The sequence below is a fragment of the Dermacentor variabilis genome, chromosome 3 (genome assembly GCF_050947875.1).
Source record: "Dermacentor variabilis isolate Ectoservices chromosome 3, ASM5094787v1, whole genome shotgun sequence".
In the NCBI taxonomy this organism is placed as follows: Eukaryota; Metazoa; Arthropoda; class Arachnida; order Ixodida; family Ixodidae; genus Dermacentor; species Dermacentor variabilis.
Window position 1 is genome coordinate 9,433,081 of NC_134570.1, and position 16,854 is coordinate 9,449,934.

Consider the following 16,854-nt stretch of genomic DNA (forward strand, 5'->3'; position numbering starts at 1 on the left):
CTGGCATCTGTACGCAATTCTGTAGGGGCATCAGGGTCGAAGAGGGCGAGAATGGGTGGTGAGGAGAGAAGAGTGACGAGACGAGAGAAGGCGGCAGCTTCTACAGTACCCCACGAGAATTGTATGCCTTTCTTCAAAAGATTAGTGAGGGGTCTAGCAATTGTTGCAAAATCTTGAACAAAACGACGAAAGTACGGGCATAGCCCGACAAAACTTCGAACGTCTGCGGCTATCTTCGGAACCGGAAAGTCTCGGACAGCGCGAGTTTTGTCGGGATCAGGCTGTACTCCGGAAGCATCAACGAGGTGGCCCAGAACAGTAATTTGGCGGTGGCCGAAATGACATTTCGACGAGTTAAGTTGCAGCTTCGCCTTTCGAAATACATCAAGTATAGCTGTTAGAAGCTCAAGGTGAGTGTAGAACGTGGGTGAGAAGACGATGACGTTGTCGAGGTAGCAGAGACATGTGGACCATTTGAAACCACGGAGCAAGGAGTCCCATCATATGCTCAAAGGTGGCAGGGGCGTTGCATAATCCAAACGGCATTACCTTAAATTGGTATAGGCCATCAGGTGTGATGAACGCGGTTTTTTCTCTGTCCATATCGTCAACAGCAATCTGCCAGTATCCAGAACGAAATCGATAGAAGAGAAATAGCTGGAACCGTGGAGGCAGTCAAGGGCGTCGTCTATACGTGGGAGTGGGTAGACGTCCTTCTTAGTAATGTTGTTCAGATGGCGGTAGTCTACACAGAACCGCCACGTGCCATCCTTCTTCTTAACCAACACTACATGTGACGCCCAGGGACTCGAAGAAGGCTCAATGATGTTTTTGTCTAGCATTTTGTTGACTTCGCTTTGAATTACTCGGCATTCCGACGCAGAAACTCGATACGGTCGTCGGTGAAGAGGAGTAGCATCGCCAGTAAGAATCCAATGCTTGACCGCGAGCGTCTGGCCTAAAGGGCGATTGTCGAAGTCGAAAATATCTCTGTAGGATGATAATACTTGGTAAAGGTCTTCAGCCTGCACAGAAGACAGGTCCGTCGCAACCATTTTCTGTATCTTGGGATCGGCTGCCGAGGCTGGCACGATGGGCCTGCTAAGCTCGCAAGAAGCATCGGTTGATAACGCTGCCACGTGATGGTCGCCGAGACAATCAACATTGGCAAGGCAAATACCTTGCGGTAGAATTTGCTTTGCCAATCCAAAGTTAAAGATAGGTATGCGAGTGTGGTTCGCAGTAATAGTAAGTATACTGTGAGGCACGGTAACGTCATACTGTAGTGGAATGTCGGGCAGAGGAGTGACGAGGTACTCGCCATCAGGGACTGGTCGGGAAGACAAGAGTTCAATATAGGCTATTGATTTTGGCAGCAGGCGAATAAAGCCGGTGGGGCGTAGGCGGCACTGGGGTGCGTCAGAAGGTTCTGCGAGAATCGGCAACTCAAGGCGAAGGGTACTGGCAGAGCAGTCAATAAGGGCAGAATGCGCGGAGAGAAAGTCGAGGCCGAGCATTAGGTCGTGGGGGCAATGAGCAATCACAGTGAAGAGGAAAGGGATGTGGCGGCCGGCAATGCTGACTCGTGCCGTACACATGCCGATAATAGGCACAGTACCGCCATCCACAAGGCGGACGACGCGTGCCGACGCTGGGGTGAGGAGCTTTTTGAGTCGTCGTCGGAAGGCAGCACTCATAATAGAAAGATATGTGCCTGTATCAATGAGTGCAGTGACAGGATAGCCGTCAACGTCAAGAAGGTTTTGGTTCGTTGGTAACGTGAGCAGAGGATTTGAGGGAAGGGTTGACAACGCAGCTTCACCTCCAGAAGCTGCAGTGCCTAGTTTTCCGGCTGGGTCCGGGAGGCGATAAGCGGCGAAGAGAAGCGGCGGGGTTGGGGCGAACAAGACTGACGGCGTCGAGGTGAGGGCGAGTGGCTGTAGCGAAGGTTCGGAGCAGGGGCATCAGCAACAGTGGGTTCATGGCGGGTGGCATAGGAAACAGAAGGTCCAAAAGTGCGGGAATAAGTGGCGGCGTATGTCCGAGGAGGTGGTGGCCATCGGTTGTGGCAGTGACGAGCGACGTGGCCGATGCGACAGCAGTGGAAGCAGATCGGCCTGTCATCAGGAGTACGCCATTCGGACGGGTTGCGGCGAGATATGGCAGAAAAGGACTGTCGGGGACGAGGAGGGCCGGTAGAGAACTGGGGAACGTTGGGTTGAGACGTTGTACACACGGAGTTCAGACCCATGTTCTGAAATTCCTGTCTGACTACAGCCTGAATCATCGCAATCGTGGTTGCTGGCAGATCGGGAGGCGTCGCGACGAAAACTGGCGGACAGGCGGCCTCGAGCTCGCGGCGAACAATACAGGTGACGTCGTCACAGGTGGTAGCCTGACGTGGTCGACCCTCACATGTCGACGTAGCAGCAGTATTGGGTAGCCGCGTGATGTGGTGTGTGATACGGCGGTTCTTAGCCTGTTCAAGGCGACGGCATTCTTTAATGATGGCGTCGATTGTCGAGACGTTGCCGAAAACAAGTAAACTCAAAGCGTCATCAGCGATGCCTTTTAGGACATGTGACACTTTATCAGCTTCAGACATAGCGTCGTCAGATTTTCGGCATAGAGCCAAAACGTCGAGGATGTATGAAACGTACGGCTCTGTAGATGTCTGAACACGAGACGCACGAGCCTTTCTCGCGGCAACCTTGCGGCCAATGGGGTCGCCGAACAGCTCCCTGAGCTTTTCTTTGAAATTGTCCCAACTGGTTATCTCATCGTCATGCGTCTGGTGCCACACGCGTGGGGTGCCGCCGCGATAAAAGATGACATTGGCGAGCATGATCGTTGGGTCCCACCTGTTATTAGCGCTGGCATGTTCATATAGCTTGATCCATTCGTCAACGTCCTGTCCCTCCAGGCCAGAAAACACACCAGGGTCGCGATGTTGGGCAACCGTGACAACGGGAGCAGTCAGTCAAGCCGAAGCCGTTGCAGAGGTGGTCTCGTCACCGGGAGGCATGGTGACAAGCTTGATGTACCGACCCCTCCGGAGTTCCGTGGCGAGGACGGGGATCGCTCACCTCCACCAGAATGTTACGTGTAGAAAGATACAGACGGAAGAGGCTATTTACAAGCTATTTTCACTGGACTGGAGCCAGAGCGCCAGGCCGACCTCTCGCACCAAGGGCACAGACCTACTTCGAACTTTAGAAAGCTGAGCTAGTTGGTAAGGATTCATTATGCAGAATAGAAGTGAGGTGTGCAGACAGGACACAAGAGTAGAGAAGTGGACAACACAAACGCCGACTATCAACTGAAGGGAGCACTGAGGCGAAAAAAGAAAGAAGACACAAAACTCACCTGCGCATGCTCAGGAATGGTAACACCACGTGTCAATCGGGTACAGGTGCCGGTCTATGTGAGAGATAACTGTTAAGGCACTTAATCTCTTCCTTATGTAAAGTAATCGAAGGCTGACTCACGCACGCACTTCCACCATTATAGATATGCCATGCCTCTACCATAAGACGTGTATCTTCACTCTTATGCCTGTACAATATCGCGCATTAATCTAACTCTGGCGTGCAGTTACAATCTTGGCAATGTAGCGAAAGATTAGAAGGCGATCCACCGGTTAATGACCTTTTATGTTCCATTAGCCTCTGATTGATACACCGTCCCGTTTGCCCTACGTAAAACTGGCCACAGCTAAGGGGAATTTTATAAACTGTCGTATGGGAGTGGTTGATAAAATTCCCCTTAGCTGTGGCCAGTTCTACGTAGGGCAAACGGGACGGTGTATCAATCAGAGGCTAATGGAACATAAAAGGTCGTTAACCGGTGGATCACCTTCTAATCTTTCGCTACGTTGCCGAGATTGTAACTGCATGCCTGAGTTAGATGAATGCGCGATATTGTACAGGCATAAGAATGAAGATACGCATCTTATGGTAGAGGCATGGCATATCTACAACAAGGCCGTCTGTGGTTGGACAAGAGGTGTCAAGAGACAACTCGTGAAATCCCTATTGTGCCCCCTTTCAAGATGTGAACCTCCACGAGACCTGAGCGCCAGGCTAAGGGACAATTGTACCCATTAGAAAAAAACGGTGGGTTTCTGGCAACACTGGAATTTGAACTTGGTACACCCCATATACGAGGTGGATGCTCTATCAGTAGGCCACTGCTGCAGTGGCCTAGCGTTAGAGGCCTAGCGCACTTGGAGATGTGTATGCTTATGTGTATCCGTCTCTGAGTGGGTACGCGGGTGATGAAGGAAAGGGTGGCCAGTCACAGATGCGCACATAAGTGCGCGCTTCAATGTACGTAGCACAGGGCTGACCTACCAGTGACGGCGGAAACGTTTGTGTTTGGGTTTCAGAAATGTTTATTCTTAATTTCATTATGGCTAGCCTTCTCTACTTAATTTATCAATATTAGAGCTACAGAAAAGTTTATTATTAATTTCATTATGGCTAGCCTTCCCTACTTAATTTATCAATATTAGAGCTACTACATTGTTTTTAAATCCAGAAATGCATGCCATTTGCACTTACACTGTTACTGTAAGCAAAGCTACATCAATGATCAACATCACCACTGATCTATCCTCGTGTGCAATAGCGTCTGCTTACGCACAGCTGGAGTAGACATCTGCACATGACTACACACAATGTTGCTATCTAACTTTTGCTCATCCGTTTGCTTCACCAGCTTCAGTGTTCTAAAAAAAAATTATGGGGTATTACACGCCAAAACCACAATCTGATTATGAGGCACACTGTAGTGAGGGACTCCGGAAATTCGGACTACCTGGGCTTCTTTAACATGTAACTAAATCTAAGTATATGGGCATCTTCATATTTTGCCCCTTGCTCCTTCTTTCTCTGCACTGCAGTGCATATCTTACATAGCTTATTGGAAGCAGTAAAAACAACATTAACACCATATCTACTTGCAACTTTTTTAAGCCTGCGCGATACTGAATGAATGTAAGGAGTAGCCACTACTCTTTTCTTGCTATTACTGCTTTCTGTAATCAGGTCCGTCCCCCTCGAAATCCACTTTTTAGGTCTTTGGCCACAGTGGCCACTGCTACGCTAGGATAACCTGCTTATAATAGGCACCAGACCAGCGCATTAAAACTGGCGCTCATTTTGTGCATGCAGGATCTGGTGAGAGAAGACTTAGGGCACGACATGGCAATTCCGCTTTTTACTACTTTGGAATGCTTGGATTGAAAGTTAACAATGGCTTCGAAGATATTGGGGAGTACTGAACAACTCACATCATTTTGTTCAAAGACCAAGGAAATGTCTAGAAACTGTATTACGCATCTCTGAGGAAATTCCTTGGCAAACTTTAATCCTCCTCAATTAAGTTTAAATTGCTCACTTACTGAGGTAGCAGCAGAATCAAATTCGTCCCTATTGCAGAAAATCAGGTAATCATCAACGTAACCAAATACCTTAATAACTCAATTGCCCAAGGCCTTGTCTAAGCAGCTGTCAATCTTGCTTAGGTAAGTATCACTAAGAATAGGGGCAACCTTTGAACCAATACAAATTCCTCGTTTCTGCAGAAACTTGCCATCTCTCCAACCAACCAGCGTCGACTTTAATTGCACTGAAAGAATTTCTAGAAAAGCACCCGTGGAAACACCGCATCTGTCTATAAAAGCCGATTCTTGCGTTTGTTTTTTAATGCATTCATTTACGGAGTTTAACAACCTGTCATGGTGGCAAGGAGTAATACAAGTCTTTGATATCCATACTAAAAGCTGTAAAATCACCAGGATTTTCCTCTGTGAAAAACTGAACTAATGCCTGAGAATTACGTAAGCAAAAGGGGTCTGAAAAAACTAGTGAAGCTAAGCAGCTCTGTATGTAACTAGCCACACAGACCTGCCATGTCTCTTTCTCTGACACTATAGCACGAAAAGGAATCTCTTGCTTATGGGTCTTCACCGAAAAAAACATTTCTAAGGTGAGTGATTTTGCTTTCTTGACATTAGAGACAATCCTATCTAGATTATGTCTTGACAAGAGGTCAACCGCACGTTGCTTAATGGCCAAAGGCTTGAGTTTTACTGGCTGAAAATTCATTTCTATGGCTGATATTGCTTTTACTGAAAACATGTCATCTGGCATAATTACGAAAAAGCCTTTTTTGTCTGATATTACTGGTCTAAGTTTATGCTCCACAAGGTAATTAACCAACGATCGGACAGAGTCAGACGTCTTAATACGAATATTCTATTATTGAATGCTTGCAATGCCCTCTGAAATACAGCGAGAGTGTTCCTAATCCGCGACAGACCTGATTATGCAGCACGGTAGGCTTAAAACGTCAACGGGTTTTATGTTAGGCTTAAAACAGTGTTTAGGACTTAAAGCGAGGGTTTTGGAATGGGTATCACTTATAAAAGCGTCTCCAAGAGCCAGTACGTTATTTGACAGTGAATTATTAGAGAAGGATTTCTTCTTACTTCGTTGAAGCTTTGCTGATACTTACTGATTAGTTACAAAAGTGGATTTCGAGGGGGACGGAAGTGATTACAGAAAGCAGTAATAGCAAGAAAAGAGTAGTGGCTATTCCTTACATTCATTCAGTATCGCACAGGCTTAAAAGAGTTGCAAGTAGATATGGTGTTAATGTGCAAAAAAGGTGAAGCATGCAGACAGGACACAAGAGTAGAGAAGTGGACAACACGAACGCCTTCTCTACTCTTGTGTCCTGTCTGCACGCCTCACCTTTTTTGCATAACGAATCCTTACAAACTAGCTCAGCTTTCAGTCATTCTAAATAGTGTTAATGTTGTTTTTACTGCTCCCGATAAGCTATGTAAGATATGCACTGCCGTGCAGAGAAAAAAGGAGCAGGGGAAAGGCAAAAAAGAACAGATCTTTATCCAGTGAAGCATATCATGAACAACAATTTTACTGACTGTCGTCTGGGTGTAGTATATAAAGTTCCATTTAGCTGTGGCCATTTCTACGTAGGGCAAACGGGAGCGGTGTATCAATCAGAGGCTAATGGAACATAAAAGGTCGTTAACCGGGAGATCGCCTTCTAATCTTTCCTTACACTGCCAAGACTGCCAAGATTGTAACTGCACGCCTGAGTTAGATAAATGTACAATATAGTACAGGCACAGGAATGAAGGTACGCGTCTTATGGTTGAGGCATGGCATATCAATAATGGTGGAAGTGCATGCGCGAGTCAGCCTTCGATCACCTTACATAAGGAAGTGATCAAATGCCTTAACAGTTACCTCTCACATAGACCAGCACGCGTACCCAATTGACACGCGGTGCTACCATTTCAGAGCATGTGCAGATGAGTTTTGTGTCTTCTTTCTTTTTTCGCCTCAGTGCTTCCTTCAGTTGATAGTTGGCGTTCGTATTGTCCACCTCTCTTCTCTTGTGTCCGTGTCTGCATGCCTTATCCCTTCTTTGCATTAAGAATAGCAGAATAACCGCAAGCTATTAATTAGGTAAAGACACCGCTGAGCAGACACAAAAACCAGCATTATCAATTACACAGCTGACAGTGCCATCAATACCGTGGCACATTTTTTCTTACAGCATGAGGGCGCTGAATGAACGCTAGAGTTTTTTGCACAGTGGTGGCAAACAACAAAACACAAAATTAAAGCTGTTCACTGCAGTGCCCGAGAGAGACATGAATATGGCAATATTCAACACTAGGCTACATGCTGCCTATTGACTTGCATGCTGCCTTCTATGATCAGTGCAGAGAATCAAAGAAAACCCCTTGTGTCTAACACTACACATACGTGTTATAAAGGTTATAAACAGGGATAAAGTGCCTCAGAATGGCTGGCCAGTGTTCAATAAGTCAAAGACGGCCTCGTCATCCTCAGCAGGTTGGTTTTAACAAGTTAGTAGAGTGACGTCGTGTGCGGTCATCGTCAGTGGAGGCTGGCTGTAAAGCACGAGACTGAAAAGAAAAAGAGCGTTGTCGTTTGATGTCTCTAGGCATGGTCTCTAAGATGAGGGGACAAGAGCAGAAGAGAGGGAAGGTGGCAGAAAGGAAAGAAAAAAAGAGAAAGACATAGGAGGGAGGGATGTTAGGGGAGCAAGAGGTTAGGGAGCCTTCATAGGTGTCGTAGGCAGTGTGCGTTTGTGGTTTTAGAAGAGCCAGTCAGCTGGTAAGTGTGCAAGTAACAAAAAGACATGAGATGAAAGAATGACTTGTGTTTCAGTAGCGTAGCAGCAATTCGTCAAGTAATTTTTAAGGTGTTAAGATGGCGACATGGAGTCTGGGGGCAATGGATAGCGTAGTTGTAAAGCAGCAGCTTGGTCTTTCAAGGAACATTAGCCTCAGTAGTTTGGCGTAGGCATTGTCACAGCAGTATATACAAGTGGCACAACCCTGTGTGGTAGAGGCACTGTAAAAGGTATCCTGGTGTCTGGAACTTTGGAATGTGCCAGGGTCTTTAAAGGAAAAAAAAGAAGGAAAAAGAGGGGGGGGGGGGATTAAATAAAAATACCAGGAGGAAAGAAAAAATATGGAAGAGCAAATAGGAGTGTGACAGCAGAAAAAACAGGAGAGGGGAGGTGTACATAATAAAAGGGGTCATATGGTTGATACATGCATAAAATCATGGAAGAGAATAATAAATTGACTGTTAGGGGAGAGGCAGGGAAGAACTGGAAGTGGAAAAATAGATGGGTTTTAGAATTAAGGTTAGCTGGTGGCTTAATGTGTTTTGTGCCTTAGTTAATGATATGAGAGTTCCATGTTCACGCTACAGCTTTTAGTGATTCTCAAGTTTCCACGTGCCAAATTGATCCCCATCAGGTGTAGGCATTTAAACTTGTGTATAAGGTGTGATTCTGTACATTTCCTCTTGCGAGGTGAACGGAAATTTGTTTTTAGTATATAGAGTCTTGCTTCACCGAATATATGGTCACGTTCATTGAAGCGGCTGGCTACTGCTTTAAGTAAATTGTGTTTTGTATCTGCTCAATGGCCGTTGAGCCTTGTATGAATTTGTTCTCCAGTTTCACCTATGTATTGTTTGTTACAAGTGGCCCATTCTAGACAATAGACTATGTTGCTTGATGTGCCGGTGAAACTCAGTTACCTTGTGAAGGTAATCCGGTGCTGTATTTCTTTTACTGTAGTAGTAGACTGAATATGTCTGCATGTAGAGCACCCGGGGCGGCCACAGGGAGCGGATGTTGGCTTCCATCTCTGTCCTCAGTTTGGCATGTACAAGAATGTCATTGAAATTAGTGTTGCATTTGTAAGCTACTACTCTGGGCAGGTCGGGAAAGATCTTACAGTCGAACCCGGTTATATTGAAGTCACAAAAAAACACCTATCAGTTCAATATAGGGCATAATTCAATATAAGCCTGCTAAAGAATTGGACGTCATAAAAGCACATAGCATCTATAAACGCACTTTATTGATGAAACTAGCTTAGTTTCACATAAAATAGTCCTGTATTTTTCCAGTTGAGCAACTTTGCTGCTGTGACAGCACGCATTTCTCCACATTGTCTGGAGTCGAAGCAACTGATACCGCAACTTTCCACATTTGTGCAGAAGTTCCGGACTAGTACGAGTGCACCAATCACCTTGGAGGATGTAGGCAAGGGATCATCATTGCTTTCCCATTTGTGCTCACTTTCACTAATGCTCAGTACTACGCTGGCAATGTAGTCTTCGTTTTCTGGCTCTCCTGTGGTCATGACACCATCATCCACACTCACAAACTCATTGACTATTCATCCATCAACAGCTTCCGGAAATTCTTACAGCTCACTACAAACTTCAGCAACACCGGCAATGGCCTTGTCGCATTCATCAGAATTTTCAGGGTCATCACTGGGCACGCGGAAGCCAGCACATCTGAAGCAGCTTCAGCTGAACCACTTGTACACAGCTGTTTTGACGTCTTATACACAGCTGTGCCTATGCGTCGGGCGCCACAGGAACCAGGTCATTTGTCTGCTTTAGCCCTAATTTCCCCCTTATTCTTCAAGATGGTGCTGAGAGTGCTCCTCTGAATCCTGTACGCTATTGCAACATCTGACTTCACAACGCGTTTGCCTCAACTTATGATTTCGAACTTCACGGCAAAAGGCAAGCTCTGCCGCTTTGCACTATCCATCACGGCAACACTACGGGAGAAGGCCCACAAGGCGCAAACACAATGAACGAAAAAAGCAGCGAGACTCGTACTAGCATGACAAGAGCACAACAGCCTCTGATTGGCTGTCTGAGCAATTGCTACGGGCTGGCCAAGATCATTTATTGCAGGGGCATGTCGACGGCTCGCCTGACGCGGCGCAGTCATGGTAGGGAGATTGGGTGGGTGGAGCTGCGCCACCGGGCTAGACCCCTTTTGGGATGTGTTGGCAGGTTTCTCTGCCACTGCCAAGGAAAGCCAACTTCTGGAGGCACTTTTGCGCTACTTCACGTTCGATATATCGGGAGTCGCTGCTGTTTTTGTTCGATGTAAATGTAGTTTCTTTATATATATACTCATTGTAACCCTACCGTGTTCAGAAATTGTTCGATATAGAAAATAATTCGATGTAAACGGGTTTGATATAGTTGGGTTCGACTGTATTAAGTTTCTGGTTGCTGGTAAGAATTGGGTAGTAGTTACTGAGGATGCCGATTCACGATTAGGAGTGCCTTTGAGAATTTAGTTGTAAGAAGAGGCGTTATTGTTCTTGTGATTTTAGGGTGGGGTTTGAGAACCTCAGCTCAATCAAGTTTGGTTGCATCAGTGTAGGCTTTGTGAAGGGCAGTGTTAGGGTGGTTCCTGTTTGATAGGGTTTCTTTAAGGTGAAGAAGTCTATCTTTGTAGTCATGGTTTTCAATGCAAATGCGACGTAGTCGTGAGGCTTGACCTTTAAAGATGCCTTGTTTGCAATGTTTGGATGGTGGCTTGTATATTCTAGGTGCTGTTGTTTATCAAAAGGTTGCCTATAGAGCGTGGTCTTTAGTGTCCCATTTTCTATATATATTGTCGTGTTTAGAAAGCTTGTGCACCCAGTTGAAGATTCCTATGTGAATTTTATTGTTGGTCTTGTGGTATGTATGTGATGACCATTTCCAAGGTTTTTTTTTTTATCTGTACATCAGTCAAGTGCTTTTATTTTTATTAGTCCTGCTAGTTTGTATGTGCTATTCTCTGCACTTCAATTTCGTGCTTGATCATGTTGTGTTTTTACGTGCTACTGTAGTTGTTAATTTGTACTTGTACTTTGGATTTCTCTGCTCCCCACTGCAATGCCAAATTGGCTTTGTGGGTACTTAAGTAAATAAATTACAAAGCTATCCTTGTAGTGCATATACGTCCCCTGACCAGCTCCCATTTAACGAATTATGCGATAACTGGAGTAGCGATGTCACACAATTTTTCCATTGCCAATTAGACAAAGCTGAGTATAATGCATACTATGCATCAATTTAATAATGTAAGCATGATTCTGAGTTTTTACAAATGCGGCACGCTACTAGCTACAATATAAACATACTATGGCATTGCTGGTCGATGTGGCAAACGGAAAGCACTAGTATCCCGTGTTTCACTATTACCACACTGGCTAAGATGGAAACTTCAAAATCACTTACAGTCTATACTCCATGTTGTCGTGAAGGAACATCATGTGGTCGAAAAACGGCCAGATGACGTTGTCTGACCTGGTGGCGCTTTTATTTTCCTCCTGAAGCACCTTCATAAGGCACCTAAATTTATCACATATGGATTTCCACCCCTTCTGCAGCGCTGTTATAATTTCATCTGCACAGATGAAACACGTTTTAGACATAGGAGAGTTGGTAGATAAGTGAGGCAGCATATACTGGTTTGACACATGCTTTCCATTGCGATCGAGCACGATCAAATTTCTGAATTGTGATCAGCTTATGCAGATTGTATAATAGAGGCAATCATGATCACAAAATCCGATCCCAATCAGGATCGAGTGCGATTGAAACTGCTCCCGTATGACGCCCATATAAAATTCCGAGCACTCACCTGTGACGGCAGCATCAGGCATGATGATCCTCTCTACCTCAGTTTACAAGCATCTGGTCATGTGCTTGTTCTTATGGTGTTTCTGTTTCGCCTACGAAAGCACAGGCCGAGCCTCAACTCAGGCGATAAGTGCTTCATTGTTGATTGCCTCCATCACCATTGTTTGACATGAGACCAGCAAGGCCTCGGTATGATTCCGAAACCCCAACAACCTGTCTCGAAACTGCCGGAGGTTTACATGCTGGCCACATGATGTCGGTGCACAAGCTGCCACTTCTGTTGTATACGCTCAAAATGACGATCAAAATCAAGCCCTGCCTGACGCGCATACGGGCTGCATGTCTCCCCTCTCAAGACTCGTGGGACGAGCGCGCACAGCCTCGCAGACGCGCGACACGTAGCTAGGCGCGTATGATTAGCCACGTGTGGTTGGGTTTTTACTTGTCACTGCCGACACTTTTCTCACTGTTGGCGTGAACGGCATCGTCCTCTATACCACCAAAGTCAGCAGTTCAGAAATGTCCATGACACAATAGGACCCAGCAAAGCCTTACAAGCACTGTGGTGTTCCACTGCAAGACTTCTAAAACCACTCGCTTGACACACCCGCCCAACGGCACTGATTGTCTTGCTCAAGGTTGTGAATAATACGCCATAATCACTCTGATGCAGCACTAACAGCAGTCTAAATGAGGAGAAGACGGCGTGAAATGCCCAGTAGAAATTCCCCAGCTCACACGAGGTGTAACGGCAGCGCTAGAGCAAATAAAAAAAATGATAAAGGGCATCACATTCGTGTCACGAAACAAAATATAGCTTGAGGTGCGTTCGGATGCTGGAAATTTTGGAAAATGACATTTTATATTTGTGCAAATGTGGTACTATCACTTTTACAATGCCCGTACAGTTTCACTGGTTCATTATAGGGCACATTTCCCTGTTGCAAAGTCCATTATAACTGGGTTTCACTGCAACGCCCTATGATATGTGCCCTGCACTTACAAGCATGCGTAACAATTGTGATTTGACATGAAAAGAAAGGTTTGGGTCTTAGTGTGCAAAGAAATATTATACAGCACAACAACTCTTGCAAGAGAAGGCTCCGATTTCATGCACATTTTCATATTATAATAACAATATGAATAATTTTGATATTGCAGTTTCTGCATGTATGTCACTGAAAACAATACAAAGCAAAAAAGGAGTGTTCACATACAACTAACATCTATGGCTACTGCTAACTAAAAAAAACATACTTTGAAATTTTAGACTAAGCCATTAATATCAGAGGACCCTGTATTCGACTCACCTCCTTGACAAGGCAGTTGTGAGAGTTCAGGTCTCTGTGAATGATGTTCATAGAGTGAAGATAGCACTGAAACAAATATAGAAGATTGAGCCTCTTTGCAACTTAGACAATGTCAGTACTGTCCTTATACATTGTAAAGGGAAGTTTAATGCCCCCCCTAAAATGGTAGCGGTGGTGGTATAAGCCTGTGCAAGTATTCAATATTTTTTTTATTCTTCAATAAAATATTATGCTATGTAGTATTCAGTTCGGATTGAATTTCATTATTAAAGCTTTCGAAGTACTTGAAATGAACAAATATACATATTTTTTTGCATATAAGCCACACCCTCAATTACAACACCCCAGACAAAAAATGAAATCCATGCTTAATCCAATGTAAATAAGTGCAATGTCCAAATGTTTGTAAAAAGCAGTCTCAATTTTTTTTCATTTTCGATGCAGCACAAACAGTGGTTAGGCCCAACAGCCAAGGCAGGCACGGCAGTGGATGGCAAACCTTCGCAGGGAGTTTGCCACCCATTGCAGGAATCATGCGTGCGGGCAAGACTGTGGACTGCAAAAGCAGCGAGCGTGCCTACCAAGGGTGTATGTGTGTTTACTCAACAGTACAGGTTAAGATAGCAAGTCAATGAAAAGGCTCAAGCTGAATTTGCACAATACAGCATAAACAACCAGCATCACGCAGTCCACCACAAAGTTTTAGTTAGACTGAAGCACAACAGTGGACAAGAGCCAGTAAACAAACTTGTGCTGCTGGAGTTGTAAGAAATGTGAACATGCATTTTTGCATGAAAATATCTGAGTAATGACAGTTTAAATGTAAACTGACCTTAGAGATTAACCTGTTTCCTTTATGGCAAGAACGAATATTTTTTTTTTTAATTTGTCACCATCTGGCACTTGTGTAAAGGAAGTACACAAATCCCACAACTATTGGAACTATTCACTTTGAAATTATTATACACTACAGGGGAAACCCGGTTATACGTCCCCCGGTTTTGCGATGAACCGGGTTTTACGACGGATTAGCGCAGTCCCGGCAAAGTCCCAATAGAAGCAATGCATTGAAAACCCCGGTTATCCGACGCAGGTTTACGCCTGACCGGCATTATACGACGACCCTCGCAAAGCGCAGGACGGAACGGCAGATGAAAGAAAAGTGCTGCGGGTCTCTTCCCTCGCTATGTCTCTCCACATGCGGAGCACTTGACACCGCTCGACCGGGTCACTCGGGCACAGCTTTCTTCCCTGCCTCGTCTCATCGTTTGTTTCTCTCTCCCCCACCAGCAGCCGCACGCGATGCTCGCTGTGCTGAAATAGCGCCTTTTTTTCTCCACAATCACTTTCTCCCTCTCTTCTCGGCGGCATCGCCTCTCGTCGCGTTGGGGAAGCGTTTCTCTCCTTCCAGTTTCCCAGCAGCAGATTGCCGACAAGGTAGCGTGTAGAGGACTAGGTTTATCGCACGTGTTCTTCGTCGTAATCCTAGCGACCAGCGTTCAGCGGAGGTTTTGAGTTGTGTGGAGCCACGCAACGCACAATGTCCCGAAAGCGGACAGTTCTGTCGCTTGGCGATAAGCTGAATATTATCGAGGAAGCGGAAAAGCGGCATGGAGCCACGAAAGCCAGCATTGATCTTCGCTTAAGACGATCCTGGCAAACAAAGCGGTGATATTGCAGAATGCCAACAAGTTCGGGCTCAAGCGGAAAGCGGCAAAAGAAGGACAGCATGAGAAGTTAGAAAAAGTTCTCATCAAGTGGCTGCATCAAGCACGGAGCTCTGCGATCAACGTTGACGGCGCCGTTCTAAAGGAAAAGGCGGACCTTGTGGCATTGCATCTGGGCATCAACGACTTTCAGGCATCGAACGGGTAGCTGGATCTCTTTAAAAAACGAAACAGGATTGTGTACAGCCGCTCCTGCAGAGAAAGCACTTCCGTGGACGTTTCGACGGTGAACGAGTGGATGGAGCCGCTGCCGGAGATGATTGCTGCATACAAGCCCTGCGACGTTTTCAACACGGATGAAAGCGGTATTTTTTACCATACGTGGCTCGAGCAAACCCTTGTGTTTAAGGGTGACAACTGTCATGGTAGCAAGCACAGTAAAGAGCGTGTGACGGCCCTATTCTGTACCAACGAGGATGGTTCCGAGAGGCTGCCCGTGCTCGTTGTTGGAAAGTTTGCAAAGCCACGGTGCTTTAAGAACTTGAAGACGCTGCCGTGCAGCTACAACTTCAACAAAAAGGCACGGATAACGTCTTGGCTCTTCAGCAATTTTTTGCAGCTGCTGGATAACAAAATGGGTACTAAGGAGAGGAAAATATTGCTTTTTGTGGACTACGCACCATGCCACCCACCTGATACATCCAGCCTGTGGAACATAAAGGTTGTTTTTTTCCGCCCAACTGCACAAGCCGGCTGCAGCTGCTGGATGCCGGCGTCACTGAGTGGGTCAAGCAAGGGTACCAGAAGCGGTTAGTGCAGCGTCGGCTGGCGGCTATGGAGCGCAGCGAGTCGGAAAAAAATATCACTGTGCTCGACGCCATGCATTTCATTGCCAGTTCGTGGAACGCACTGTTGCAAAGCACAATCGCTAACTTGTTCAAGCACCGTGGCTTTAAGCGAGAGACTGCCTCCTCTGCTGCGGATGCAATAACCTTGATGCCGCTCGAGGCCAATGTATGCTTCGCCAACGATGATTTTAAGGGTTTAAACCTCACTGCGACCTTCACCGAGTATGTGGAGGCCGACAACAAAGTTGCAATCTGCAGTGAGGTGTCACTGGATGATGCCATCGAGGAGGCTTTGCCTAGTGTTGACACCCCTGCGACATTAGACAAGGACAACGACGATGCCACAGATGCCGTACCTGTGCCTACCACGTTCGTCGAGGTGCTACGGCACATAGAACACATCTGGAACTTCATCTGTTCATGCGACGCCACAGAGGATTTCCTTTTGGACGTTACCCAACTGAAGTGAAAGTGCTTGATTCACGGATCAAACAACAACCAAAAGAAACTTGCTGACTTTTTTTTAATGCTCGCACCGGCTGGTGGGAATCGCAGCAAAGGAGTGACATAAAGGTTCGTTTGAATAAAGCATGATTGGTACCTGTACTGCAGCATTAATTCTTATCGTATTTACTTTTTTGGTAATTTGTGTTTCCAAGCCCTGCATAGTATGTCAGTAGCTTACACTGAAGTTCCTCGTAAATCCGTCGCGCCAAATAAGTAGTATTTTTATGGGCATAATTTATGTTTGGATTTTACGATGCCCATATTTTACGACGCTTTTTCGCGGTCCCAAGAAAGTCATATAATCGGGGTTCCACTGTATTTATGTTTCCTAGTAGAACCCTGGGAGTGTTAGACAGCACCACCACTCACAGACCTTGGCGGCGGATGTGGAATATCCTTTCTGCCACAGGCGCCACGAGAACATGATCTTTTTGGGTGAAGGCAACCGGTCAATAAACCCACACATGCTATCTGAAGGCACCAACGTTGC

At 45.8% G+C, this 16,854-nt stretch overlaps 1 protein-coding gene across 10 annotated transcripts in view; it reads right to left on the reverse strand.

The window, feature by feature from the left end:
• LIMK1 (LIM domain kinase 1) overlaps positions 1-16,854 on the reverse strand; it is a 133,584-nt gene that overhangs the window by 45,093 nt on the left and 71,637 nt on the right. For 9 of the 10 annotated variants that reach the window (XM_075684138.1, XM_075684137.1, XM_075684144.1 and 6 more), the window contains one exon: positions 13,343-13,408. The exons of the other annotated variant lie outside the window; for it this stretch is intronic. In XM_075684138.1, the coding sequence (XP_075540253.1) occupies positions 13,343-13,408 (66 nt within the window). The remainder of the gene's footprint in view (positions 1-13,342; positions 13,409-16,854) is intronic. 10 annotated transcript variants of the gene reach the window in all.